Here is a 27,026-nt window from a genome sequence, read left to right on the forward strand (position 1 = left end):
ACAATGAGTACTTAGACAAATGTAAATTAGTTTCAATCCAAATTCAGTCTAAATCCTGCTCTCTAATACTGGTAATTGATTTTAGGGCCTGTTGACTTAATTAAGAAATATTTTTACACCTCAAGTATACACATACTCGTAGTTCATGCAACTCAGTATACGCAACCAATGGTTTATTTTAGTTCTTAGCTGGAGGAAAACAGATAAAGGCTTACTATTTCTTCCCATTTTAATTTCTTTGTCACTTAATACTAGTGAATATCAATACTGTCAAATTAGATCAACCCTACTTACTGATCCAGGACTTTGGTGTTTCCTTTATCACACACATCTTTGTTTGTGGGCAACTTGACATCTGGTAGGTCGGGGTTTTGGGCAGCTGGCATGAAGTAAGTGCACACAAAAATGTCCATGGGTGTTCTTTCTTGACAACAGTCCTTAAACTTAGAATTCTTTGTGGATAAGTTGTCACAGATTTTTACTGTGTACTCAGGCAGCTACAAAAGCAATTGTGAGTTTGTGCATTGTTAGTTTCCTAGTTAGTCTAATTAAAAATAAGGAAGGCTTACAGAAGTCAGTGTGAATGCTCTTTCAAGGTACATTGGTAGGACATTTGCGGAGGGCAATTTGTCAATGTGTACTAAGAGCCTTAAAGTATACAATCTGATTTCCACGAATTTACTCTCAGAAAATAATTATGGGTGAAGGGAAGATTTAGCTATAAGGCTATTAAGGGCAGCATTGCTTAACATATTAAACTGAAACAACCTAAATCCAATAAAAGGGGACTGGTTAAATAAAAAGATGGCATATCTAGGTAGATTAATGCAGCATATGCAATACATACATAGAGTCCCACTTAGCCATTATAAGTCAGGTTATAGAAAAACATCTATGGACATAGACAGGTATCCTTAATGAAAAAAGGCCAGGTAACAAAGTATCTATCTCTAAAGAGGTCCACAGACACGTAGTGACTTTTATTTAAGTAACAGTTCAAATTTGTATCTACTTGAAAGGATTATATAAATGAAAGGTGAGAAATTTGGATGGCTATCAAATTTTAATAGACATAACAAAAACATTAGACACTTTAATGGTTGTGTTGTCTAATAGAACAGATGATGAATGATGAAATAATTTCTATCTGTACTGTGCAATACTGAGCATTTGAAAAGTGGCTAGTGTTACCAAAGTTGAAGTTTAAACTTGTTTAATTTAAACTTAACTATATACGACTAGTAGATCTGCATTGGACTCTGTAGGTAGAGTAAGGTCTTGGGAATCAGAATCTTGTCCTTGTGTGTGGACTTTGCCACTTGCTAGTTGTATGACTTCAAATTATTAATCCTTGCTAATCTTCTGTTTCCTCATCTGTAAAACTGAGTTAACAATATATTTAAATTTCATAGGATACATATGAGGATTCATTGAGATGATGCATATAAAAAGCAGCTTAGGAGAAAGTCTGCCTCTCAGTATGTGGCTCATGATGATGGTGATTTTCTTACCTCCTTAGCCATGCAGTCCTCAGAGGCAGACTCACAGCACTTGGAGAGGATTGTGGTAACACCTTCAGCCAGTGGCAAAACATCCTCCAGATTTGCAGTAGGCACTTTTTGGGCAAATTTTATGAGATGGCTAAACAGTTAAAAATGAATTAGTAGTTTACCCATATTCCCAGTTTTTTTCGGTTTCATTATGAACACAGAGTCGGGAGGAGTAATAGCATAATTTTAATTCCTCAGTGGCTGCATAGAGCACAACTGCTATGTGATGGATCCTTTGTGCAGAAGTCACTATTCAGAATTCAGTCATCCCCAATGAATCTTTTCATATTTTCAGTACTGATATAGAGCTTCTCTTCTGGCCAGATCTACGTAGTTGAAGCATGCCATTAAAATGTTAGATCTAACGTATAGCTGATTCACTTTGTTATACAGCAGAAACTAACACAACATTGTAAAGCAATTATACTCCAATAAAGATGTTAAAAAAATAGTTGTGATAAAAAAAATGTTAGATCTAAAATGGCAATAAAGAAAGCACTAATGTCTATTCATAAGGCCAGCGTTGTGTTTTTGTGACCCCTCATCATGTTTAAAAATTTTCATAAGTTCATTTAGAAACTACAGATAAAAGAAATAATGAAGACCTATAGCGCTAGACCACAGAGTTAATAAATGTTGATGTTTTGATGTGTTACCCTGAAGTGTTTTATAAGGCTTACAAGGTATTTTATAAGCGATTATGCTCTGCTATACCATTCACCTATTTTCCTTTTTCACTTAATATATCAGGAATAGGTTCTATATCATTCTTTTTAAATTGCGGCAAAAAACATATAAAATTGGCCATCTTAACCATTTTTAAGTGTATAGTTCAGTAATGTTAAGTATATTTACTTTTATATAACAGATCTCTAGAAATTTATCTTGCAAAATTAAAACTCGAAACCCATAAATACTGCCCCCTCCCCACTGATCCACCCTCAGCCTTTGGTGAGCTTCTACCTTTTTGCTTTCTTTTTCTATGACTTTTATTACTTTAAATATTCTATATGAGTGAAATCATACAGTATTTGTCCTTTTGTGACTGCTTATTTTGCTTAGCCTAATGTCCTCAATGTTCATCCATGTTGTAGCATGTGACAGGAATGTAAGACTATATAATATGTAATATAGGTATGTATTGTATGTACGTATCACACATTATCCATTCATCTGTCAGTGGACATTTGGGTTGCTTCTACCTCTTGACTATTGTGAATAATGCTGCAGTTAACATGGGTGTGCAAATATCTCCTTGAGGTTCTGCTTTGAATTTCCCTGGACATATATGCAGAAGTGAGATTGCTGGATCATATGGTGACTCTATTTTTAAATTTTTGAGAAACCTTCATACTATCTTTCACAATGGCTGTACCATTTTGCATTCCCATCAGCAGTGCACAAGGATTCCAATTTCTCCATATCCTTGCCAACACTCATTTTCTGTTCTTTTGGTAGTGGCCATCCTACCAGGTGTGAGATGATATCTCATTGTGGCTTTGATTTGTATTTCTCTTATGATTAGTGATGTTGAATATCTTTCCACTTACATATCTCTTGTTGAATCATCTATTCAATTATTTTTAATCAAGTTATTTTTTGTTGAGCTGTAGAAGTTCCTTACACATTCTAGATATTAAACCCTTATGAGATAGATGACTTGCAAATATTTTCTTCCATCCCATAGATTGCCTTTTCACTTGGTTTTTTCCTTTAAAGTGCAGTAGTTTAAGCTTGATGTAGTCCTGTATATCTATTTTTGCTGTGACCTATGCTTTGTTGTCATTTCCAAGAAATTGCCAAATCCAATGTCCTGAAGTTTATTCCCTATGTTTTCTTCTAGGAGTTTTATAGATTTAGATCTTTAATCCATTTTGAATTAATTTTAATATATGGTGTAAGGTAAGGGTTCAACTTCATTCTTTTGCAAGTGCAAATCCAATTTTTCCGCACCATTTGTTGAAGAGACTTTTTTCTCAATCATGTAGTTTTGGCACCCTTGTGGAAAATCATTTGGCCATATATATTAGGGTTTCTATATGAGCGCTCTATTCTTTTCCACTGGTCTCTCTGCATCTTGTTATGCCCATACCACAGTGTCTTTATTACTGTTGCTTTGTAACATGTTTTGAAATCAAAGTGTGAGACCTCCAACTTTGTTGTTCTTTTTCCAGATTGTTTTGGCTATAAGGAGTCCCTTGATATTCCATATGAATTTTAGGGTGATTTTTTTTCTGTTTCAGCAAAAAAAAAAAAAAAAAACCATTGGGATATTGATAGAGATTACATTGAATCTGTAGATTGCTTTGATAGTATGGATATTTTTACAACATTAATTCTTCCAATCCATAAGCATGAAATGTCTATTTGTAGTTTTGATTTCTTTTAGCAATACTTTGTTTTCATTAAATATTCTTTTAAAATATAATTATAACAAACTGTATGGCATTCTCTCATAAATGGATATATCATGATTGATTTAAATGTGCTCTATTAGGAAATATCTAAGTTTTTCATATTTAAAAAAATGTGGCAGCAATGTTTTTAGCTAACTCTTTGTCCACACTCAGTGATAGTTCCTTGGAGTAAATTCCTAGACACTAATACAAGTATAAATTTATGATTAAGACATATATGTATATTGTTATAGGGGGTTTTATACTATGAATTCCTATGCCCTGCATGCCAAATACTCTAAATGCAAGGAAAACTAAAGGGAAGCTTTAGAGAAGATGCCATTTAGTATTTCAGTAGTTCTAATGGAAGACTATTTTTTAAAGGACTCATGAAAGTAGTTTCTATGCCCTTTGGGGGAACATTAAGATCTGGTCCCAGCATGAACTCTTTCATTACCATTAGAGGAAAACACTTGTGGATCAGAGTAAAAGGAATTAAAGAGACTCTAAATACTGAAGATATAAAGCTGGCAAATCTAGATGTCTGAGAAGTTGAGGGAAGTGTAAACATAGAAACTGTCAAAATTGTGAAATTAACAATAGCCATACAAAAATCAAAGTGAAGCTTATAAACAAAGTAAGTAATTAGAATAAATTCATGAAGCTTAAGAGATGTACACTATAGAGCACAAAGCTTCATATAACAAGAATTCAGGAAGTTTTTTCCCAAGGAAAACATAGGCAAAGCAAGTAACACGTGATGAATAAAAACGATTGTTTTTGCTCATGTGTTTGTAATACATGCTAATATGAATACTGAGGAGATAATTTCTAGTGGTCTACCAGTCTTCCCATATGAGCATATGGAAAAGGTTGATTAAAATCAAATTATGTTTTAGAAAAGTTTTGTTCCTTATTCATATTTTGTGTAGAGAAAAGAAAAAATAACTGGGCCCTACTTGAGGATTATTGGAGCATAACACTATGGTCTGTATCTTCTATTACAAACATTTTCTTAGAGAATCCTAATATTATGGATCAATAGTGCAGAAACAAACAGCTATACATGCTGATGGTGCTAAATCTTTACCTGAGCCTTGATTTCTCCTTCCCATAAGCAGAGTATTGTGAACAGATTCTGTTTGATATTGTGGTGAGAAGTGATAAATGTTTAAGCTGAAGTCTCTAGAAAATAAATGAGAGAATGTCATTAGATGGTCAGGATCCATTGAAAGCAGTGTGCAGGAATGGCCAAAAAGAGACCATTTGGACTCCTTTTGATGACTAGAAAACTGAATTCTGACCAACGGAACTTTTTCCCCAGAGGTGATTGTGTGTTTTTTCCAATTAACAAAATACGAAAGAGACATTTTAAAAACGTTTACGGATTCCAGAATCGGAATCTTTCTAACATTATTTGAAAGGAACGGCATTAATAGAAGCAGAAGAAAAAAGAACATAACTATGTAACAAAATGACACTTACCTCTTTCAAAAAGCATACTGTTGGGTTTGGTGAGGTACAGCACAACCCTACCATGGAGAGAGAACTCTTGGTGTAACTGACTAATAGTGTCAAAGGAGCTTGTCCATAATTAATGGAATATTCATACATAAATCTGTGGGGGGAAAAATAGGATTGGTCAAAACATTTGTGGGAAACAGTCTTTTTCAGAAGTATTTTGATGGAAAAAGGGTGCATGTTAGTTGATAGTTATAATATCTAAAAAGCACTAGGGATTTAGAGAAAGGGCGATAATACTAGTCACTTTTAATCAATATCTTCATTTAAAAAATCGTTTCTAAATTTCCATGTAGATTACTTGGGAGGGGTCATTTGTCCCTTTATTCCTTTAGCATCTGCCATATGCATGGCCTATGGTAGCTGCTTATTAACGTTGGTGGAAAAAATTGAAATGAAGGTAATGGAATTATCTTTCATTATCTGTTTATTCTAGACAATTGCTGTGTATAGGCTTGTTTGTTGAAATTATTTTAATTTTTGTGAGCATAAGCCACTAAGTATCTAAAGAGACTGAGATCTTAGGCAAAATCCTCCCTGAATTTACAGGGATGGGCAAGCCAACCAACTTTTATTAAATCACGACCTTGATTTCATACTTCTAAAGCCAGTTTGAATGATGTTGCTTTTGACTTCTGTGTGTGTATATATATTTTTTTCTATTATCATAATTTTTTTTACAACTTTATGATCTTCTGAGAGTAAAGAATCAATATATAATCGGCTCTTCATGAATGTTAAACAAGAAGGTAAAAGTAATAATGTCCACTAATGTGGTACAACAAGTGTCATGTTCACAAGTGTTTCTGGGAATGTACTGTAAGAATGAAAAACTGTTTATTTCTTATGCTCTACTGGAAATTAAATACTTGTGCACAGCAATAAAATTCTATCAGATGGAGCGTGCAAGGATCCCTAACATAAGAGGAATCACAACAGCTGCTGTCAAATATTTGAACGTGTCATGTGGACAGGGGATCCAAGTGAGTCTGCTTCAGATACTAGAACTAGGATGAGAGAGGGTGGACGTTTGGGAAAGTTGACTTCATCTCCATCTGAGAAAGCTATTTGTAATAGGCACTGACAGAGATGGGATGTTGTGGGTGACAGTCAAGTTTTCGTTATTGGTAATTGTCCGGGTTGCGGTATAAGAGGTGTTTATATAGAATAGTGGGTTAGATTAGACATGTATGTTATTTTATGCCCTGAAGTTTTACATATGATGAAAGCAGCTTACTGATCAGCAAACCCCTTGGGATCTTTCCTGAATGCCTCACAGATCTCATCATTTGTTGGCTCTACATAGGTAGGAAATTCTTGTGGCTGGTGCTTCAGGGCAGCCATACAGAGTTTCTTTTCAAGGCCCTCTTTGGTGCAGCACTCGGGAGTTCCTGGGTGCACTGGGAATGGAGAGTCACTTTCACAGGACTTAGCAGACAATGCTGAAGTCTAGAATGAGAAAAGAAAAGTAAACTCACATATGTGGCAAGTTTCCAGACTTATAGTTCTCCATTTAGTATAACATCTTAGTCTTAAATTTTAAAATTCTCCTTAGTAACAAACTGGCCATGACAAGCTGCATTATTCTAGTTACAGGCTAGTACAGGGTCTTATGTTAAGACTCAGAGTAGGACCAAAAGAGAACCTTCATTAACAAGTTAACTGTATATGATTGCAGCTGTTAGAGGTTTGATCCTCTAGTACAGTGTTTATCCACAGGGATATTAACATCTCTAAGGATGAGGGAGGTCATTTGAAAAAGCTCCATTGATTCTGATGTGATCTCCCATCTGTATTCTGTTCTAAATACCGTTAAGAATGGGGACCTCCCTCTTCCCTCCTCTCCTCCCTTTGTTAAATGAACAGGCTCTTAATCCTTGACTGCTTTCGTCTTCAACATTGATTTGCATTCTCCTACTCAATGGTTCTTTAGCCTGCTTTTGCATCAGTGTATAAAAATAAGAAATGCCAAAAAAGAAATACCTGGGCTGCATAACACAGAAATTCTGATCAGTAGGTCAAAGATGAGGCCTGAGGGCCTGTTTTTTCCCCAAAGTCCCAAAGTTTATTCTCCTATGCATCATGGGTTGAAGCACTGGTACAACTTAATTTACTGCCTCAACAGTGGTACATAGATACGTGTGGGCGGACTAAGCCCATGGTAAGAGTACCAGCAAAGCAGTTGTAGCAACAAAATGTTCTTTTTGGAAAGAATTTGATACCTGGAATAAAAATGTAGAATAGAAATAGTCCCATGGAAATAGAAATAAGTCCATGGAAAAAATTGGGGATTTACATGGGAAAATGATTTTGACATCTTTACAGTTATTTTATAAGATATCTTTTGAAGATAAAACTTCTAAAGATCTTTCCTATCGATGAAGGAAAGCAAAGCATAAATGATGAATCATTTATGTAAACCAAAAGTAAACAGTGAATCTTTTCCCATTTCTTTCCCTGGCAACTTTCCTATTTTTCCTTTTTTATTACCTCCTTTCAAATAAAAAAACAAAGTTTACAAAGAAAGTAACATATTTGTAGAAAAAAAAATTGCTTTGTAAAGCAGGAAAATGGTGTTATCCAAAAAATGTCAATGCTATCTCTGTTCTTATGATCTGTCTCTAACAGTCTTGGATGGGTTATGACCAAACATTTCTGGTCGAGGGATGGGTTAGCAAATATGTAAAACAAAATGGAAATAAAAATGTGTTCTGTTTTTTTGATTGTAGTTGGTAGTTTGCTTGTTTATTTTAAGATAGTGCAGAAGGTTGTGTTGAAATGACATACTATTTGTGGAGTTGTTGGTGGGAGAAAACGATAAAGTTCTTAGGATGTAGATAAGGTCCAGGTAAAGAAATTAATAGGTAAGAGTCATAGAATATATTCTAATTAGATCTTTGGAGCATTGTGTCTGTTGGCTAACTGTTGAAGTCTTGAGCAATGAGACATTTGTCTGTAGAGGCCTTTATCAAGATGCAGCTAAATGTCATTTTTATTCTTCCGGATGACAGTATCAGTAAATTGCTAGAAACACCTGTAGTTTCACATTTTTCAGCTGTTGTCTATATTTTGAAAACTGTCATTTCAGCATTTTTAATTTCTGCATGTATATCTAAGGTAGAAAATGCAGAACTGTGTGTGTATATACAGGGCAATTTTTGAACCCCCAAATAACTTGAAACCAACACTAAGTTTTTCCAGGGCACTTGGTACCAGTCTTGGCATGATAAAGGGATGGGTATTGGTAGGCTTCTAAGATACACAGAATATATTCGAATTATTTCAAGAGGTCCATGAATTAATAATACATACCCCAGTTTTCTCATTTGAACCTTGTAGGACTAATGGGCAGAATTGGTTCACTATACCAGAATAAATTTGGACTCTAGGATAATAGACTTCGTATCTCCCTCAAACTTGGAGTAGGTGGGTTGCTGTCTAAAATTTCCCCAAGATACGATGTAAAGGCCTGTCTTGACCCCCTTCTATGGGCCAGCATAGACATGGCCAACCACACAATCCTACCCTGTTGTCATAACAGTCAGGGTCGGCCCCCTCAGCACAGCAGGCTTCTGTCAAGGAGACAACTTCATTCACAAGATGACTGATCTGTTCAAAGGTAGCACTGGGAAATTTTCTGCTGTATAGGACCATTGACCTGAGGAGAAATGGAAGTCAATGTATGCAGAATTTTTTAAAGTTTTCACATTTGCACATATTTTAATATGAAATCTATTCAATTTTTTAGTGGAATATTGCACCCATGTTCTTGACTAATGAAAATATGACATTGGCTTTAAAAATAAGTTTATCTGAAACAAAGATGCATCTTGTAACAGTAGAACTTGGGTTTGGGAGTTCCATCAAACCAGCCTCATGTTCTTTCCTCTCTCAAGCCTCCCCAAATGAACATTTCCTTTACCTTGCTGCCTTTGTTTGCCAGCGTCATATCAGGTACTATTTGCCTTTTAATTCACCTTAGAAAACTATGCTTACTTGTTTTCGCAACTCATTAGTATACTTGTAACAAATTCTTAGACCATATTAACAATAGTTCAGCTGGAATCTTTGGATGTCCTCCATTTGCCTGACATCTCTGCCCACTTTGACCCTGGGGCTCTATCCTCTTAATCTTAATGGAGATCAGTTCAGTCCCTGACACAGAACTGAAGATACCTCACACTTAGCTTCATTCAAGATCAGGTAACTAGGAGAGTGAGCGAGTACCTCATACTTACAAAGATGTGAAGTCATCTTTTCCCAGGCTGGCGAGTTCCTTGCAGACTTTATCTTTCTCATAATCTCGACCTAGGAACCAGAAATATATATTTAAAAAGTATCTTTTTCCTTTTAAATGAATGTTGCATTAAATATATATATACAAAGGGATCTTCCACATGACTCATCAGTGGTGAAAGTAGCATTTTTCTCAATACCTATATGCAGTTACACTTTTTGGTGCCTTTCTGTTTTATCACAATGGATCAAAATTTGATGGCATGCTATAAACTTTAATGAAAATTAAAGAAATAAAATAAGAAAAAGAATTAACTATAGAGGGCAGACAACAGAAGCAAGAAGAACTACAATTCTGCAGCCTGTGGAAGGAAAACCACATTCACAGAAAGATAGACAAAATGAAAGGCAGAAGACTTTGTACCAGATGAATGAACAAGATAAAACCCCAGAAAAAACAACTAAATGAAGTAGAGATAGGCAACCTTCCAGAAAAAGAATTCAGAATAATGACAGTGAAGATGATCCAGGACCTCGGGAAAAGAATGGAGGCAAAGATCGAGAAGGTGCAAGAAATGTTTAACAAAGACCTAGAAGAATTAAGGAACAAACACCTAGAAGAATTAGAGAACAAACAGAGATGAACAATAACTGAAATGAAAAATACACTAGAAGGAATCAATAGCAGAATAACTGAGGCAGAAGAATGGATAAGTGACCTGGAAGGTAAAATAGTGGAAATAATTACTGCAGAGCAGAATAAAGAAAAAAGAATGAAAAAAATTGAGGACAGTCTCACAGACCTCTGGGACAATATTTAATGCACCAACATTAACATTATAGGGGTCCCAGAAGGAGATGAGAGAGAGAAAGGACCCAAGAAAACATATGAAGAGATTATAGTTGAAAACTTCCCTAACATGGGAAAGGAAATAGCCACCCAAGTCCAGGTAGCGCAGAGAGTCCCAGGCAGGATAAACCCAAGGAGAAACATGCCGAGACACAGAGTAATCAAATTAATAAAAATTGTTGAAAGCAACAAGGGAAATATGACAACATACAAGGGAACTCCCATAAGGTTAACAGCTGATTTCTCAGCAGAAAATCTACAAGCCAGAAGGGAGTGGCATGGTATGTTTAAAGTGATGAAAGGGAAGAACCTACAACCTTGCTGGATGTAATATCCAGCAAGGATCTCATTCAAATTTGACAGAGAAATCAAAAGTTTTACACACAAGCAAAAGTTAAGAGAATTCAACACCACCAAACCAGCACTACAACGAATGCTAAAGGAACTTCTCTAAGTGGGAAACACAAGAGAAGAAAAGGACCTACAAAAACAAACCCATAACAATTAAGAAAAGGGTAATAGGAACATACATATTGATAATTACCTTAAATGTGAAAGGATTAAATGCTCCAACCAAAAGACACAGGCTTGCTGAATGGATACAAAAACAAGACCCATATAGGTGCTGTCTACAAGAGAACCACTTCATACCTAGGGACACATACAGACTAAAAGTGAGGGGATGGAAAAAGACATTCCATGCAAGTGGAAATCAAAAGAAAGCTGGAGTAGCAATACTCATATCAGATAAAATAGGCTTTAAAATAAAGACTATTACAAGAGACAAGGAAGGACACTACATAATGATCAATGGATCAATCCAAGAAGATATAAGAATTATAAATATATCACCCAACATAGGAGCACCTCAATACATAAGGCAACTGCTAACAGCTATAAAAGGGAACTGACAGTAACACAGTATTAATGGGGGACTTTTACCACCTCACTTACTACAATGGACAGATCATCCAGACAGAAAATTAATAAGGAAACACAAGCTTTAAATGACACAATAGACTGGATAGAGTTAATTGATATTTATAGGACATTCCATCCAAAAACAGCTTACGCAGCTCAATATTAAAAAACAAACAACCTGATCCAAAAATGGGCAGAAGACCTAAATAGACATTTCTCCAAAGAAGACATACAGATGGCCAAGAAGCACATGAAAAGCTGCTCAACATCACTATCAGAGAAATACAAATCAAAACTACAGTGAGGTATCATCTCACACCAGTTAGAATGGGCATCATCAGAATATGTACAAACAACAAATGCTGGAGAGGGTGTGGAGAAAAGGGAACCCTCTTGCACTGTTGGTGGGAATGTAAATTGATACAGCCACTATAGAGAACAGTATGGAGTTTCCTTAAAAAACTAAAAATAGAATTACCGTATGACCCAGCAATCCCACTAATGGGCATATACGCCGAGAAAACCATAATTCAAAAAGACACATGCACACCAATGTTCATTGCAGCAGTATTTACAATAGCTAGGTCATGGAAGCAACCTAAGTGCCCATCGAGAGATGAATGGATAAAGAAGTTGTGGTACATATATACAGTGGAATATTACTCAGCCATAAAAAGAAAAGAAATTGAGTTATTTGTAGAGATGTGGATGGACCTAGAGTCTGTCATACAGAGTGAAGTAAGTCAGAAAGAGAAAAACAAATATTGTATATTAACACATATATGTGGAACCTAGAAAAATGGTACAGATGAACCGGTTTGCAGGGCAGAAATAGAGACACAGATGTAGAGAACAAACGTATGGACACCAAGGGGGGAAAGTGTAGGGGGGTGGTGGTGTGATGAATTGGGAGATTGGGATTGACATGTGTACCCTAATATTTATGAAATAGACAACTAATAAGAACCTGCTGTATAAAAAATAAATACAATTTAAAAATTAAAAAAATATGGTCTATATCAAAAAAATTAAAAATAAACAAAATGAAAACAAACTCAGATACAAATGGGTGGTTCCTTGCTGGTACTGGGGGTGTGGGTAAAATTGGTGAAAGAGATTAAGAGATAGAGGCCTTCAGTTATAAAATAAGCCATGAGGATGTAATATACAGCATAAGGAATATGGTCAATAATATTTCATAACTTTGGGGGCAGACGATTATTAGACTTACTGTGGTGATCATTTCATAATGTATGCAAATGTCAAATCACTATGTACTACACCTGAAACTAACATAATATTGTATGTTAACTATATTTCAATAAATTTAAAAAAAGAATGAACTAATACTGAAAGCACGTAAGTCAAAATATGTATGCCAACTAGTGAGTCAGAACCTACTGATATAGCAATCATTCTTAGGTCCCATCTTTATAATAATGCTCAAATAAATAAAGCTTTTTATTCCTCCTTCCTTTCTTTGCCTCAGTTTCACCCAAGGCCTCAAAAGAACCAAGAACAAAAAATAAATGGAGAATATATCTACCTTCCGAAGTGAAGAGCTAGGCCCAGTAATGCGAGCCTTTAAAAGGGGGGTGTGAGCACTGGTGTTGCCTCCCTTGCTTCATTACCCACCTCCAGACTCTCTAAAGGAAGCTTAGGAATTCAGCTGAGGAAAAAGATGGAAATTAGGCAAAATAAGTTTTGGAGAAAGTTGTCAATGTGGTGGGTTTGGGAGAGTGGTGTGAGAGTGCATCTCCTTACTTCAAGCAAAGTAAGAAGGGCTTCAAAGAAAACACTCAGACCTTGATAGGTGACCCTTGGAAGGTGGGGTACAACGGACAGGTGTCTGGTTCAGACTGGAGAAATCTACGAGGTTAGAAAGGCTGGTTAAGTGGCCTGAGGCAACAAAGGAGAGGGTTGTGAGTGGGAAGTTCTGCTGTGGCCTGTGTACCTGATATAGATCGAGCAGGAGAACAAACTGTCCTGGAATCATCCTATCTTTTTTTTTTTTTTAAGGTAGGGAGACATTTATCTAGAAGGCAGCAGGCTACCAAAAGTAGGACGCCTCTGTGCAGATGCAGATAACTTGAAAATCAAAGGGAGGTCTTAAGGTGCCAGCTGGATGGAGAGATCCCCAGGGATGATGGGGAAAGAGATCTCCAAAGAACCCATGAAGAGAAAATATCAACTCTGAACATCTCCTGTAACCAGAGAAAACACCACTATCTCACCAAGCTGCCCATTTGAATGAGTGTTTGCTGCTGCTTACCTTTCCTACTAGCTTTTCTTTTCCCTGTGTTAACCCTGGAGGAACTAAAAGCAGCCTAGAGAGTAGCAGGAAGGAGAAGAGAACAGGCAGAGGAAAGTGTATGCCTCCCTTTGCCACTAAAGGCAGTAGGACTGAAACATGCCTGACCTGGGGGAGTAGCTTCAATTTTAAATGAATTTACAAATTTTTGACTTTAACCAGACAGTCCCATGGCTGTTAACAGGTGGTTATTTTGATGTTCAAAAGGACCAGAGGACCTTATATGAGTGATCAGAAAAATCATAGAACCTACTCTTAAGTCCATTCGGGTGGTTGGGAAGAGCTAGTTTGCACAGGGGATGAGTTCTTTATTGATGGTGAGACCCACTTGTTCAACACACCTGTTACATATACAACAGGTGGACGCATGGAAGGCAGCCAGTGTTTTTCTTCCCCGATTCATCATTTATGCAAGAAAGTCTAGGAAATTTGCCAACATTTTGATGCTATATCTTTCCAAAAAAATGTAAGAAGTATAGAAATGGCCCCGTTCCTGTTCTAAATGGTTTTAACATTTAGTAACTTATCCTCCTGGATTTAAATATTGGGAAATCCATCTTGGATGATATGATGGCAATTACTGGTATGCATTTTACCCCCTAAATGTGCTCACCTCAGCTCCATGGATGAATGAATATACATAAGGCAGAGTAGGAATTCTTTTTTTTTTAATTGGAGTATAGTTGATTTAAAATATTGTGTTTCAGGTGTACAGCAAAGTGATTCTGTTATACGTATATCCACTCTTTTTAAGATTCTTTTCCCATATAGGCCATTACAGAGTACTGAGTAGAGTTTCCTGTGCTATACAGTAGGTCTTTATTAGTCGTCTATTTTATGTCATATGATATTGCTTGTATGTAGAAATTCTTGTTTTATGGTTTGGAGTGGAGGTGGTAGTGGCTGGATACTGCCTGGGGAAGATTTTGTTTTGGTTTTTTTTTTCCTTTTAAAAAGATTCTCGGGACTTCCCTTGTGGCGCAGTGGTTAAGAATCCACCTGCCAGTGCAGGGGACATGGGTTTGATCCCTGGCCCGGGAAGATCCCACATGCCATGGAGCAACAAAGCCTGTGCGCCACAACTACTGAGCCTGCGCTCTTGAGTGCCCATGAGCCACAACTACTGAAGCCCACATGCCTAGAGTCCGTGCTCCGCAGCAAGAGAAGCCACCACAGTGAGAAACCCGCACACCGCAATGAAGCGTAGCCTCCTGCAACTAGAGAAAGTCTGCGTGCAGCAAAGAAGACCCAACACAGCCAAAAAAAATTAAAAAAATAAAAAGATTCTCTTTGGGATTTGTTAGAATTCATGTTAAAAATGCCTGATTTCAATGAAAATTGCCTGTAGAGGAAGCTGTTGTACCCTATGTCTTTCAGGTGGACTGTTCAATGCATATAACTAAGGTGAGAAGTCAGAATTGAGGGACAAAGACCTTTTTAAGTGGCATTTTCTAATAAGGGACCAACTCAAATACCATCAAAATCACAAAGAAGGCGGATAAACCTGCATGATCAAATCGCACATTATCTTGGAAACTAGGACAAGACAGTAGGATTGATAGTGGCTTTTTATACTCTATTGACTGAGAACCTTCATATCTAGTACATTTTCTGTAATTTATTGACTTGTTTACAAGGTTGGATATTGTCACAGTTTCAGAAGGTCAAAATAAGGCAGAAATTTTCTGTTAATCATTAATGGTATTCAGTGGGACTGAAGATTAGGGCACAGGGAAAAAATTTAGGGTAGAGCTGTCTTCCTGTAATGAGAAGATGTAGTATCAGGATGTCAGTGGAGTTTTATATTGCTCCTGGGTAGAATTGGGGACAATGGCTGGCAGTAGATTTTAGTTCAGTGTGAGAGAACTTTATAACTGCGGCTAATTAATAACTGAAATGATGAACAGCTTTTTTTTTTTTTTTTTTTTTTTGCGGTACGCGGGCCTCTCACTGCTGTGGCCTCTCCCGTTGCGGAGCGCAGGCTCAGCGGCCATGGCTCACGGACCCAGCCGCTCCGCGGCATGTGGGATCTTCCCGGACCGGGGCACGAACCCGTGTCCCCTGCATTGGCAGGCGGACTCTCAACCACTGCGCCACCAGGGAAGCCCTGAACAGCTTTTTGAAGTGAGTTTGTTTTGTCCTTAAAATATTCAAATGGAGTTTAAATAATGGTATGTATTAGATTCCTGAATTTAGTACACAGTCGTATCCTCATGATCTTTGAGATCACTTCTAAAAGCTTAGAAAATCACCCCTTTTAGAAACAGTAAGAAATTATACAGAATCTTTTTTCTCCCAAAGCTTATGTTTTCAAGCTACAAAAAATACTCAAATAAGAACTCCTTTGTTCTTAATGCAAAGGAAATAACTTTGCTTAATAAACTCTCCCTATAAAACTGCAGAGGTCACTTTTGTTTTATTGTCACCATGCAAAATGAGAGCCTGCATTCGAGGGGGGCACCTCTGAACATTTAAAAAAATATTTTGTTTCTAACTTTCCAGATTTCTCACTTCATTAAGAAAGTAGAGTTTCATTCAGTGTGCTGAGAACGTGAGTGCATGTGAATATAGTATAAGTGGAAACTACAGTTTATCTCCTGATTTAATTAAAGCTATTTAAACAACTGAGATTGCACAGAAACACATTGGAATCCATGGGTGTTATGTACTGCTTTAGTTAGAATGCAATGACAGAAAACTGGGAAACTAGATCAACTACACAAGACTTAAAATGGTTTTGGAACCATTTTTGCTGGAATATTCAGTCTCGGGCAAAACAGAAGCAAGGGAAAAAGCCCAAATAGGCGTTGAAGAAATTCAGAATTAAAATATGAGGGTAAAACTGCTCTTACAAAAGTAACCTATAGAGGAAGCCATTGCACCATGTATTTTTCAGGTGGATTACTTGAAATATTTCTGATTAAAAAAAATTCATCTATTCATTTATTCAAAGAGAAGACCTGGAGCTGAACTGGTTAAGCGAGTATGTTAATCACTTTCTCTTCCAAACGTAACAAATACTGAACCTAATTTGCCATGAGATTGTTCTAAATCAATTCCCTATTCCATGGAGTATTGCTTAATGTTTTCACACCAATTGAGCTCACTTTCATTTATATAATTAAATCCTATATCAAATGAATTGTAAATGACTTACTCTGTTCTTTAATGTGCCATGTGGTTATGAAGAGGGCAATCTGGACTTTGATATGGCACTAGTAAATATTGGCATAATCCTAGTGACACTGGCGAAATCATTTTCACATTGTGACCCCTAAACACTCAATGTTTACAAATGTCGTTAACAGAATTGTTGCTTTTTGCAATAGCATGTCCCTTTTCTGTCTGTATTGTGAAACATTTTGGTAAGTTGTGCCTAACTCTGGACTTTTGAAAACATTTGGTTTACTTTCGGGAAATCTTTACTGCTTCATGCATCTCTCCTCTCCCAACACAGCTGACGATACTCATTCATACATGCAACGGACATGTCTTGAAGACTTACTCTGTGCCAGGCATTGGGTTCAGTATTGAATATACAATAAAGAGCAAAATCGACACATCCTTGCCCTTATGGAACTTTTAATCTAGTGAGGATAGACAATATGATACTCATTGTTATGGTACAAACTTTACTAAAAAAGGGTATTTTGAATGCTTTAACTATTGTTATAATCATTCTCTAAAACGAGTTTGGTCCTCTAGAAAAGCTGTTTGTATACCGGGAGCAATGGTTGGAGCCTATATATGTTGTGTTGAATAAAAACGCTTATATAGGATGCTAGGAACTGTCTTACGTTGCTATTTTCCTATTCTGGAGAATCATGGGCTTTCAGAACTGTTGGGCGTTTATATTTTTGAAATTTTATTCCTTTGACATTTTTATTTCCATTCTGCACTGACAGACTCATCTATGTCAGAAAAGGTCAGTGTATTAGTGAGTTTTTTTTTTTTAACTTAAAGAATATGGTTGGTAGTATTCGTTCAAACTAGGTGGGCTACATATTCAGAGTAGTGGTTTTAGTTGAGAAATTAAATATTGTTGGGCTGGTTTAGGAAGTTGCCCTGATTACTGGAACTAAAGAAAACTGCCGATATGTCATTAGAAACATTGTCAACGAAGAAGTGGTATTCAAATTACTACTTTTATTTCATTTTTCAGGCTTTTTGGGTCTCATTTCCGTTGACATTTTAAATCACTATTAAATAAAGCATTGATCTGGTTTCATATTGATGTTTGCAAGCAGGGGTGCAGTTTTGAGCTTAAGTCAATAGAAAGTAAACCTAGAGTTCTGCATGACATCTATAGATTAACTATCTAGAGGAAATTAACTGTATCTCTTAGGATGCCATCAGTGGAACATTTCAGATGTTGAAAATTCAAAATCAGTAGAAGATACAGGGGCAATGGGTCAGTTGCCCCAATACTAAAATTGCCATAGAGGATGGCCTCATAGACTCACTTAAATTTGATGCCTTTGGTTTCAACACGGGTGGTAGCCCATATAGGTGCTACACTCACCAAAGTCCCAGAGGAGGCATTCTTCCTCCACACATCTCATTCCACCTCGCTTTTCCTTCACAAGTTGAGCACCCTGTCATCAACAAATGCTTTTGCAGAGGTGAAGATAAGGGAGCAAGTTTCCCTCTCCCACCTTTGGCATGAGTGAGGGTGGTGTCTTTGGTATCCTGAATTGGAAACTTAGAATGCATTACAGGGCTTAGTTTTTAAAACAATATAAGAATAAATAACATGATAAAGCACATACAAGAAACTTGAAAGCCACCAATACTTAAGGAACTGAGGTCTGATATTAGAGATAAGAATAAGAATACAACACCAATAGCAGCAGTAGTGATCATTGCCATGGAAGAGATTGAAACAAAGCATATGAACCCATGGAATGGAAGAGAGCTTTTAGAAAACCTCATGAAAGGAACTATTACTTGAAGTGGACCATGAATGATGGGCAGGATTTTAACAGGAATAAGTGAATTTGGAGAGGAATTTTAAGTGGAGAGAACATGAAGAAATATCTGAAGTTAGAAAATCTCCAGTCATATCTGGAGAATGAGTAATCCAATAAAACTGAAGCAGTGGAATTAAATAGTAGAAAACTTGATCACCAAAGTTTTACTTATTTTTTAAGGTAATGGGGTATCTATTGAAATACATTCATGGAGAGGAATGACCAACTCAGAGCTGTACTCAAGGAAGAGTAATCTTGGGATCTAAGCAAAATAGTACCTTGTTATTAAGGCTGTTCTGTGAAATATGTTAGTCTATGTAAAAATGCCTAGCACATCTCCTGCCTAACGTGGTAAAAACACGATGAATGTTAGCCCCTCTTCTTATAGTAAAATCCAGTGATGATACCTATATGCCCTTGTGATAAGGATCCCATGTGGCTTGCTCCGGTCCTTCTCTCAGATGGTAGGCTAAATTACTTTCTGGTCAGAAGGAAATGGAAGAGAATAGAAAACTCCCAGGAAGCATGGAAATGAGTTAACATGTACCCCAGTTATCTCCTGGCCAATTCTCCCTGGATCTGACCAATGAGATGATAGTCTATCAACAGTGAGATGTTTTCACTCAATGATCCTTTCCTTGGGGAAGTTCCAGCCTGTCACAGAACCCAGAAACCTACAGTATTAGGTTTCTATTGCTACTGTAACACATTACCACAAATGCAGTGGCTTAAACTTACTGCTTTACATTTCTACTGGGTAGACCGACACAGGTCTCACTGGGCTAAAATCAAGGTGTCAGCAGGATTGTGTTCTTTCTGGATGCTCTAGGGGAGAATCCACTTCCTTGTCTACTCCAACTTCTAGAGGTAGCCTAGCATTCTAGGCTCAAGGCCTCCTTCCTCCATCTTCAAAGCTGGCAACTTTGTGTCTCTTTGTGCCTTTTCTCTTTAGTGACATCATCCTCTGACTGATTCTGTTTTGCTCCCTTCTTTTGATTACTTTGGCCTCACTCAGATAATCCAGCATTGTTTTTCTACTTTAAGGTCTGCTGACTAGCAACCTTTATTCTGTCTGAAACCTTAATTCCCCTTTGTGATGTGAGCTAACCTCTTAGCCCGTTCCAGGCATTAGAATGTCAACATTTTTGGAGGATGCTCATTCTGCCTAACGTACACATTACTATTTAAGCCTGAGGTTGTACCCACCGTCACATGACTCCAAACAGAGACCAGAATTGGGGTGGGTTTGTATCAGACAGTCTGATAGCTAGAATCCCACCAGTCAGCTATACATGTTCACCCCTAGCATTTCATTTACCTTCCCAACAGTGATCCTAATTTTTATGTATTTCATTTTTGGACTCTACTTACCAGGTTATGTCAGGTTTTGCATTGTGTTTTAACATGAATTGATTGGGGAAGGGATGGGAGGTAGGGATTTTGTTAGAGAAGCCACTACAATAGCTGGGTGAAGGTTAAGGGCCTGCACAAGGACAGTATAAGAAAGTGGAAATGTAGTAGAAAAGAGCCAGTGTTCCCAGGCTTTGAGAACTAGATCTATGCAGGGGGTAAAGGAGACAGACAAAAGGACCACTGAGGAGTTTCGGTACAAGGCTGACATATTTTAGGGCTGAAATTTATAGAATATAGAAATGATTGGATACTGATAACAAAAGTGTATAAAATAAAATCCAACAGTGCTCTACAGGATTGAACATAAATGATTTAGAGGCGATAGTGCCAGGAAAACAGGAAGTTAGAAGACAGAGCTAGTTTCATGGAATAGGGATGAACTGGGATTTGGATCAGCTGTGGATGACTGTGGTGGACAGAATGAATTTCACTTACTTCCCCCTAAATTGGTGTCAATGATTGGCTCTCTCTTACACTTATTCTAAGATTAGTGAAAGTATTTCAGGTATGTGTCTCATGAGAGGCAGCAAAGCAGTGATTTTGAGTGACTGTAAACCCAGTGAATTGATGTAAAATTCTGATCCTGACACTTAACTAGCTCAGTTACTTTGGATAAGTTACTTAACCCCTCTCTTCCTCAGTTTTCCCCATTTATAAAATGGGGATAATAGTACTGAGCTCATCATGGTGTTGAAAGGATGAAATAAATCTATCTGAAAGATTTTAAACATGTTAACATATTGTAAATAAACTATTAGCTATTTTATTCAATGGATAAAATCTAGTGCCAATGCTTCACAGTGGAGACTATATATAAAACTTATAATGAAAATAACAAAAGACTTAAAGTTTACTCCTTCCAGGATATATATTATGTGTCCTAGTTGATATTTAATTTTTCTTAAATACTCAAAACTACCTTATGAGGTAGGTACTCTAATAACCTTAGTTTTGTGATTTTTACACACAAAAAACTGCTACACATAATATATGGCAAGCAGTGTTCTAAAACTGAGAATTCCAGCAAGGAACAAAAAGTCCTTGATTTCACGGAGCTTACACTCTACATCTTACTTTCATTACAATAAACAAATGAACAGCTGGTAATAAGGTGATGAGTGCTAAAAAATAAAAGCAGAATAAAACAACAAAAACAGGGTAAGGGAATAGAGAAAAATGGAGTAGTAGGTGCTATTTGAGGTAGATTGGTCAGGGAAGTCTTCCCTGTATGTGAACTTGGAGCAGACAGAGGGGATCCATGTTCTAAGATGAGTGAGGTGCTAAGGCAGATCCCTGGGGTGCAGAATACAGAGAGTGGGAGCTAGTGGAGGCCAGTGTGGCTGAAACAGAGTGAACTGGGGGGAAATAGAGAGGACGGTAGTAGTGGGCAGAATAAAGAAGTTAAGTGACCATAGATACTAGGGGGAGGGTAATCAGTTCCTTTTAAGGATTTCTTCATCTTCTTTCTGTATAGATCAACCTTGTGACCTGTTAAAGTGTGCTTACTCATCCCCATACCCCATATATGATGGTGAATTCATACTGGCATTGCACCTCATAGCAATGAAGCATAATTTTGCTATTAGGTTAACATTGCTTTTTGTTTGTTTGTTTTTGCGGTACGCGGGCCTCTCACTGTTGGGGCCTCTCACTGTTGTGTCCTCTCCCGCTGTGGACCACAGGCTCCTGACGCGCAGGCTCGGTGGCCATGGCTCACGGGCCTAGCCGCTCCGCGGCATGTGGGATCTTCCCGGACCGGGGCACGAACCCGTGTCCCCTGCATAGGCGGGCGGACCCCCAACCACTGCGCCACCAGGGAAGCCCTAACATTGCTTTTGATGATGAAGTTAGCTACCTCTTTGACTTCAGCTCTTCCTCCTTTCCTCCTTTCCCTTCTCAGCTAAGCCTCTTTAATGCTTTTACTCTGGGTGCTTTGTGAACTTGGATCAGGCCGTATTTGTTCCTAGCTCAGGACATTTGCCCCAGAGTTCGTCAGCTTGAAATATACTTCTAGATATTTGCATGGCTGTCTTCTTTTCATCATGTAGATCTCAAATCCTATGTTGCCTCCTCAGTCACCTGAGGAGGTGACTAAGCACTAAAATAAGCATAAAATTATGCTTATTTTGCAGAGAGCATATACAGACATATCTGGGAAAGTATCAATAGAATATCTTCTTATTCTAAATTACTTCTCTTTAGCATTCTGTACAGCTGTGTTCCTGAATCAAACTGAGGGCAATTTTGTTTTTCACATGGCTCCTGATGAAGGGGTGGCAACTTGTAGAAAAGAGAAAGAGTGATTCAGTGGTGGTTTGGAAGATTGGGATGAAACATATTGTCTTAGGGCTGTTTCGACAGGTAAGTGGGAGAAGGAGAAATACAGCTTCCCCCCCACCTCAAGGGGAATTGACTTTCTTCTTGCTATTTGATACCATGTTTAATAAAATTATGCTGAGAATGAAATGCTTAAAGCAAAAGGAAAATGTTCTTGCCAATAGCTCTTATAAACAGCAGTGCTTTGCTTCCTGTAGCATTATTTCTTTGGTAATTGTGTAGTAATTGTGTAGCCTTCTTGTTTCTTGGGAAGAGGGAAAGATATGATTTAGATTAGTGCTTTATCCATTTCAGTTTTGAGTAAAGAAGCCAAGTGGAGGCAGTTGGCAAACATAACTTTCTTGCCTCTCACAGGGTAGCTAAAGTGGATATTATAATATCATTTAGATTTGGCATATTTGGTAAGCCCGTCTCTCTCAAGATGTACCCAAGGGTTTGTGAACTGAATCCCCAATGCCATTTGATAGAAGAGGATGAGCCTGACTGGAGCTAACATTCATATTATATCCACTTTAGAACTGAGGTTTTCCAAAACTGCTTCCATGGGATATAGGCATTTTAGGAAAGAGCCCATGCGTTTGGGAAACTTTATTGTTTTGAATAAAGTTAAATTATCTTGTTTTGATTTCTCAGAACTCTTAGGACACCAAAAACATTGATTATGAACAAACCAAGAAAGACTAATGTCTGGCTTATTTCTTAAATATGTTTGTCCATAGAAACATATTTCCGAAATGAGTCTTGAAGGAAATACACCTTGGAAAAGAGGTTCTAGACAAATGCTTTGGGTGATTGGTCAGCTCTGTAGAACTAGGCAGAGAACTGCAACCCAAACCAATCCTCCAGCATCCAAAGTTCCTCTCAACTCCTTCAATCTGTACACTTCCTGCCAGGAGTGAGCACACCTAGCTTCCAGATAAGACACTGACTTGGTATTTCGGTTATGCTCAGGTATTACAGAACAGAGGACTGATGGGTCAGGACTACTGTCCCCAAATATTGGACATTTATTATGTAGGTAATTGTACTTTATGTCTCGGGAGTCATGATCTGACCTATGGAACATAGGTAATTGAGTTCATTGTGAAGTTCAGACCTTCAAGGGAGCTTACTTGAAGTTTTTAGCATCTGTTTCATCAGAGGCTGAGTGAATACTAAAGGATGTTGAAATAGAGGTTGCAGAATACTGTTATTCTCCAAAGCACTGTAATTCTTTGAAGTGAAGCCAATGTACATTTATTGAGTCAGTAGTTCAAAATGGCACATTATGGCATCCACATATAATCCCAGGACATAACCATTACTGGACTTTCTGTGTTTTGAAAATCCAGATCTGAACCTACTTCAGGAGGACTTTTCAGGTTCAGATCTGCCTCAGGGAAACCATGGGTGAAGGAGTAAGCTTTCAGGGTTCCTTGGGATCTGGGCTATTCAGAGGTCTTGTAAGGGACATGAATAAGACAAAATTTAAAATAATTTAATGACAAAAATGAGGGTTTTTTTTAAAAAAAATAAGGTCAGGAGTAAGGTTATTCTTGTCATAATTAATAACTGTTAATTCCTGGGATACACGCATTTTATTCCACTGGTTAAATGTTATTAATATGACTTGGGTAAAGCGGTTAACTGGAAGCACTACATGAAAATTTTAATTTTTTGAAGCCGGATGAATGCAGATTCCTTTTATAAGCATTAAAGAATCAGCCAGAAAGTAAATTGGAACTGATTATGAATTTCGCAGCTTGGGAACTTATAAAGTTGTATATTGCTCAAAGACGAAGACACCATGTGATGAATGAACTTAATGAAAAATATAGCTCAGAGACCTTGATAGTCGTACTTCTTAGCTAATGAATTCTTTTATGTGAGATATTTTAGAAACTATAATGCGTTTTCAAATATTACATATAGAGGATTCCTTGAAGAAGATCAAAGAAATCTGTTGACTTCATCATTGATATGGTATATTGTACTCTCACTGGCAATGAATATTTGAAGTCTGAAAAAGCTCAGTGATGGATCATAGCCTCCATTTGCATTCTCCTTTAACAAATTAAAAAATTCTAATTTTGAACCATTTTTTAAGATCTTGGTTATCAAGAAAACAGGGAAAGTGACAAATTATATAGTTTTTCTTTCTTCCATGGAATTCTTATCGTGACTTCTTGGCTATTTTAATTGAACACTCTATGTGACATTTGAGCTCAGATTAACCCCCCTTTGATTCCTCCCTCTCTCCCCAACATATGCCCTGATTCTTCTGTTTTTCACCTTGTGTATAATTTTTAAAATGGTAACGAAATTAGGCTAGTTGAGAGTTCTTGTAAATGGTCACAGCACTGTAAGTCTTACCTCTCTCTAGAGCATGCACAAATGCTACAGCAAGCAGGAAAACCAGGATCCTCTTCATTTTTCTGCCGGCAAGTCCTGTAGCACTCCTGTCTCCTGTATGTTACCCAGTTAAAAAAAAAAAATGGCATCCAAAAGTAACCAATTCCCTTTTACTAATAAGATTCCTGACTGTGAGCTAATCAATTATTAATCTCTACATGGAAGGAAGGGCAGTCATCCTTGGGCCACAAGAGATAAAATATCATCAATCAAGGCAAATAGACAACCTGGGGAAAAAGTAGTGGAAAATCTAGGAGATTTTAATCATTAACTTTGTCAAACTGCAAAAGAGTCAGGGTATATATAGATTTTTTTCCCCCCACTTCTGCTTTTTGCTAAAGCTTATCTAATGTATTTATGGGCACATTTTCCCTCCCTCTTTCTGTGCTGTCTTTGGACATTCCCTACCCTTCTCATGTGTATAAATGGAAACTTGGAGGTGTCTCTTTGTTTAAACCTACTACAAATAAAGATTATCTTAAAATATCACAGACTAGATGTTTAATAAGGGCAAAAAAAGTGAGAAACCAATTTATCACAATTGCTCAAATCCATAATTTTAATGCTGTATATTTTATTGAAGATGACTGGGATAGTACTTTATTTTTATGTGCTATATTACACAAATATATTTCTAAAGCACTGACATACCTATTAGAAATAACCCTTGAAATCACAATAGGTAGTGGCAAATCTTGGACTCCCCATAGCTCATTTAAAGTTCTTTTTACTAGTACTATACAACTAGTATATTTTAGGATAATATAATTGAGAGTACACAGTTGGCCTTGTAGAATGCAGAATCCACCATCTTCATTTTACAGAAGAAGGAACTAAACCCCAGAGATTCTGTGGCTTGCCCAGAAACGCACAGGTAGTTGTCGTTCATTCCATCACTGGAAACAGGTCAGCATCTTGTTCTTGCAGTAGTCATCTTTTCAGGAAACAGGGTCAGATAAGGGTTGGGTACACCAGCTCTGGAATCAAATCCCTACTCAGCTCTTATCGGCTATATAACCTTGGAAAATCATCTCTCTAAGCCTCATCTCTCTCCTACGCAAAATGATGATAACTTCTAGTACTTTTGTTACAAGAGTGTTGTGAGCTTAATTAAGATACTGTGCAAGGTTTACCATAATAACAAATACATGGTAGCATGCATTAATGTTAACTATTGCTCTTATTCTAGTTATTGCCCCCTCTTTTCACTGGCTCTCCAAATTTATAATATCTGAGAAGGTTATTGAAGCTAATGAGGCCTAGAACTCAGTGGAAAATCTTGAAGCCAGCCTGTATTATGAGTTTAGGACCATCACAGATAAGTGGTAAAGAATTCTGATATCAATTTAGTAGCTAAGGGTTAACTGCATGGTCAGATTCCATCAAAATCTCAAATTGCATAAGCAGTTACATTTTTAGTAAGATTCTCCATCTATGTTGAAAATTGTTGAGTGTTAAGTTCAGAAAATACAGTCCAGGTAGTTGGAAAAGGATAACTAAGCAAGGTTAAAGCAGAGATATCTCTATAAAGCCAACGGAAATTCACATGCTAGAGGAGACTAAAAGATACTCTAAATATTGCTAGGAGCAATATGGGAAGATAGCCTTACTGTTCAAGGACCAACTATATGCTGTTCAAAGATGAACTTCCTTCCTACTACAAGTCCTCTAAACTTTTCCTTTGGCTAAACTCTTAGTTTACTTTGCAAGTTAATTTAAAAGTGTGTTTTAATCTTAGTATAGATTATTTGGAAGTACCAAATAATCAAGTGGCACTAATAATCAACTGTTATCTTAAGTGCCAAAACACTTAAAAATAACTAAGAAGCCCAGAACTCAGAAACATTATTAACACATTATAATTTCCATTTTTAAGATAATACACATATCCATTTTTATAGAGTTTTGTATTTAACAGTATTTCATCTTCTGATGATGACAATCCAGTTCATTCAAAGATATACCGGATTGTTTCCCATTAATTTTGCTACAGTTTAAGATCGGCCTGTTCCACAGCAGTGAGAGGCCCACGTACCGCAAAAAAAAAAAAAAAAAAAAAAAAAAAAAGATATACTGGATTGTTTCCCATTAATTTTGCTACAGTTTAAGATCGGCCTGTTCTTTCATTTA

General features: G+C 37.1%; 1 protein-coding gene across 1 annotated transcript in view; it reads right to left on the reverse strand.

Moving 5' to 3' along the window:
- The window catches only part of GC (GC vitamin D binding protein), a 37,310-nt gene extending 12,306 nt beyond the window's left edge, over positions 1-25,004 (reverse strand). The window contains exons 1-8 of the mRNA XM_027087615.1: positions 24,858-25,004; positions 9,706-9,775; positions 8,993-9,125; positions 6,705-6,916; positions 5,432-5,564; positions 5,037-5,131; positions 1,512-1,641; positions 295-497 (exon numbers count right to left, since the gene is read on the reverse strand). Of these exons, the coding sequence (XP_026943416.1) occupies positions 295-497; positions 1,512-1,641; positions 5,037-5,131; positions 5,432-5,564; positions 6,705-6,916; positions 8,993-9,125; positions 9,706-9,775; positions 24,858-24,915 (1,034 nt within the window). The 5' untranslated portion in view covers positions 24,916-25,004. The remainder of the gene's footprint in view (positions 1-294; positions 498-1,511; positions 1,642-5,036; positions 5,132-5,431; positions 5,565-6,704; positions 6,917-8,992; positions 9,126-9,705; positions 9,776-24,857) is intronic.
- Between the last annotated feature and the right edge of the window lie 2,022 nt (positions 25,005-27,026).

This window comes from Aethalodelphis obliquidens, unplaced genomic scaffold (assembly GCF_003676395.1).
Source record: "Aethalodelphis obliquidens isolate GAN/ISIS:26980383/991018 unplaced genomic scaffold, ASM367639v1 scaffold59, whole genome shotgun sequence".
In the NCBI taxonomy this organism is placed as follows: Eukaryota; Metazoa; Chordata; class Mammalia; order Artiodactyla; family Delphinidae; genus Aethalodelphis; species Aethalodelphis obliquidens.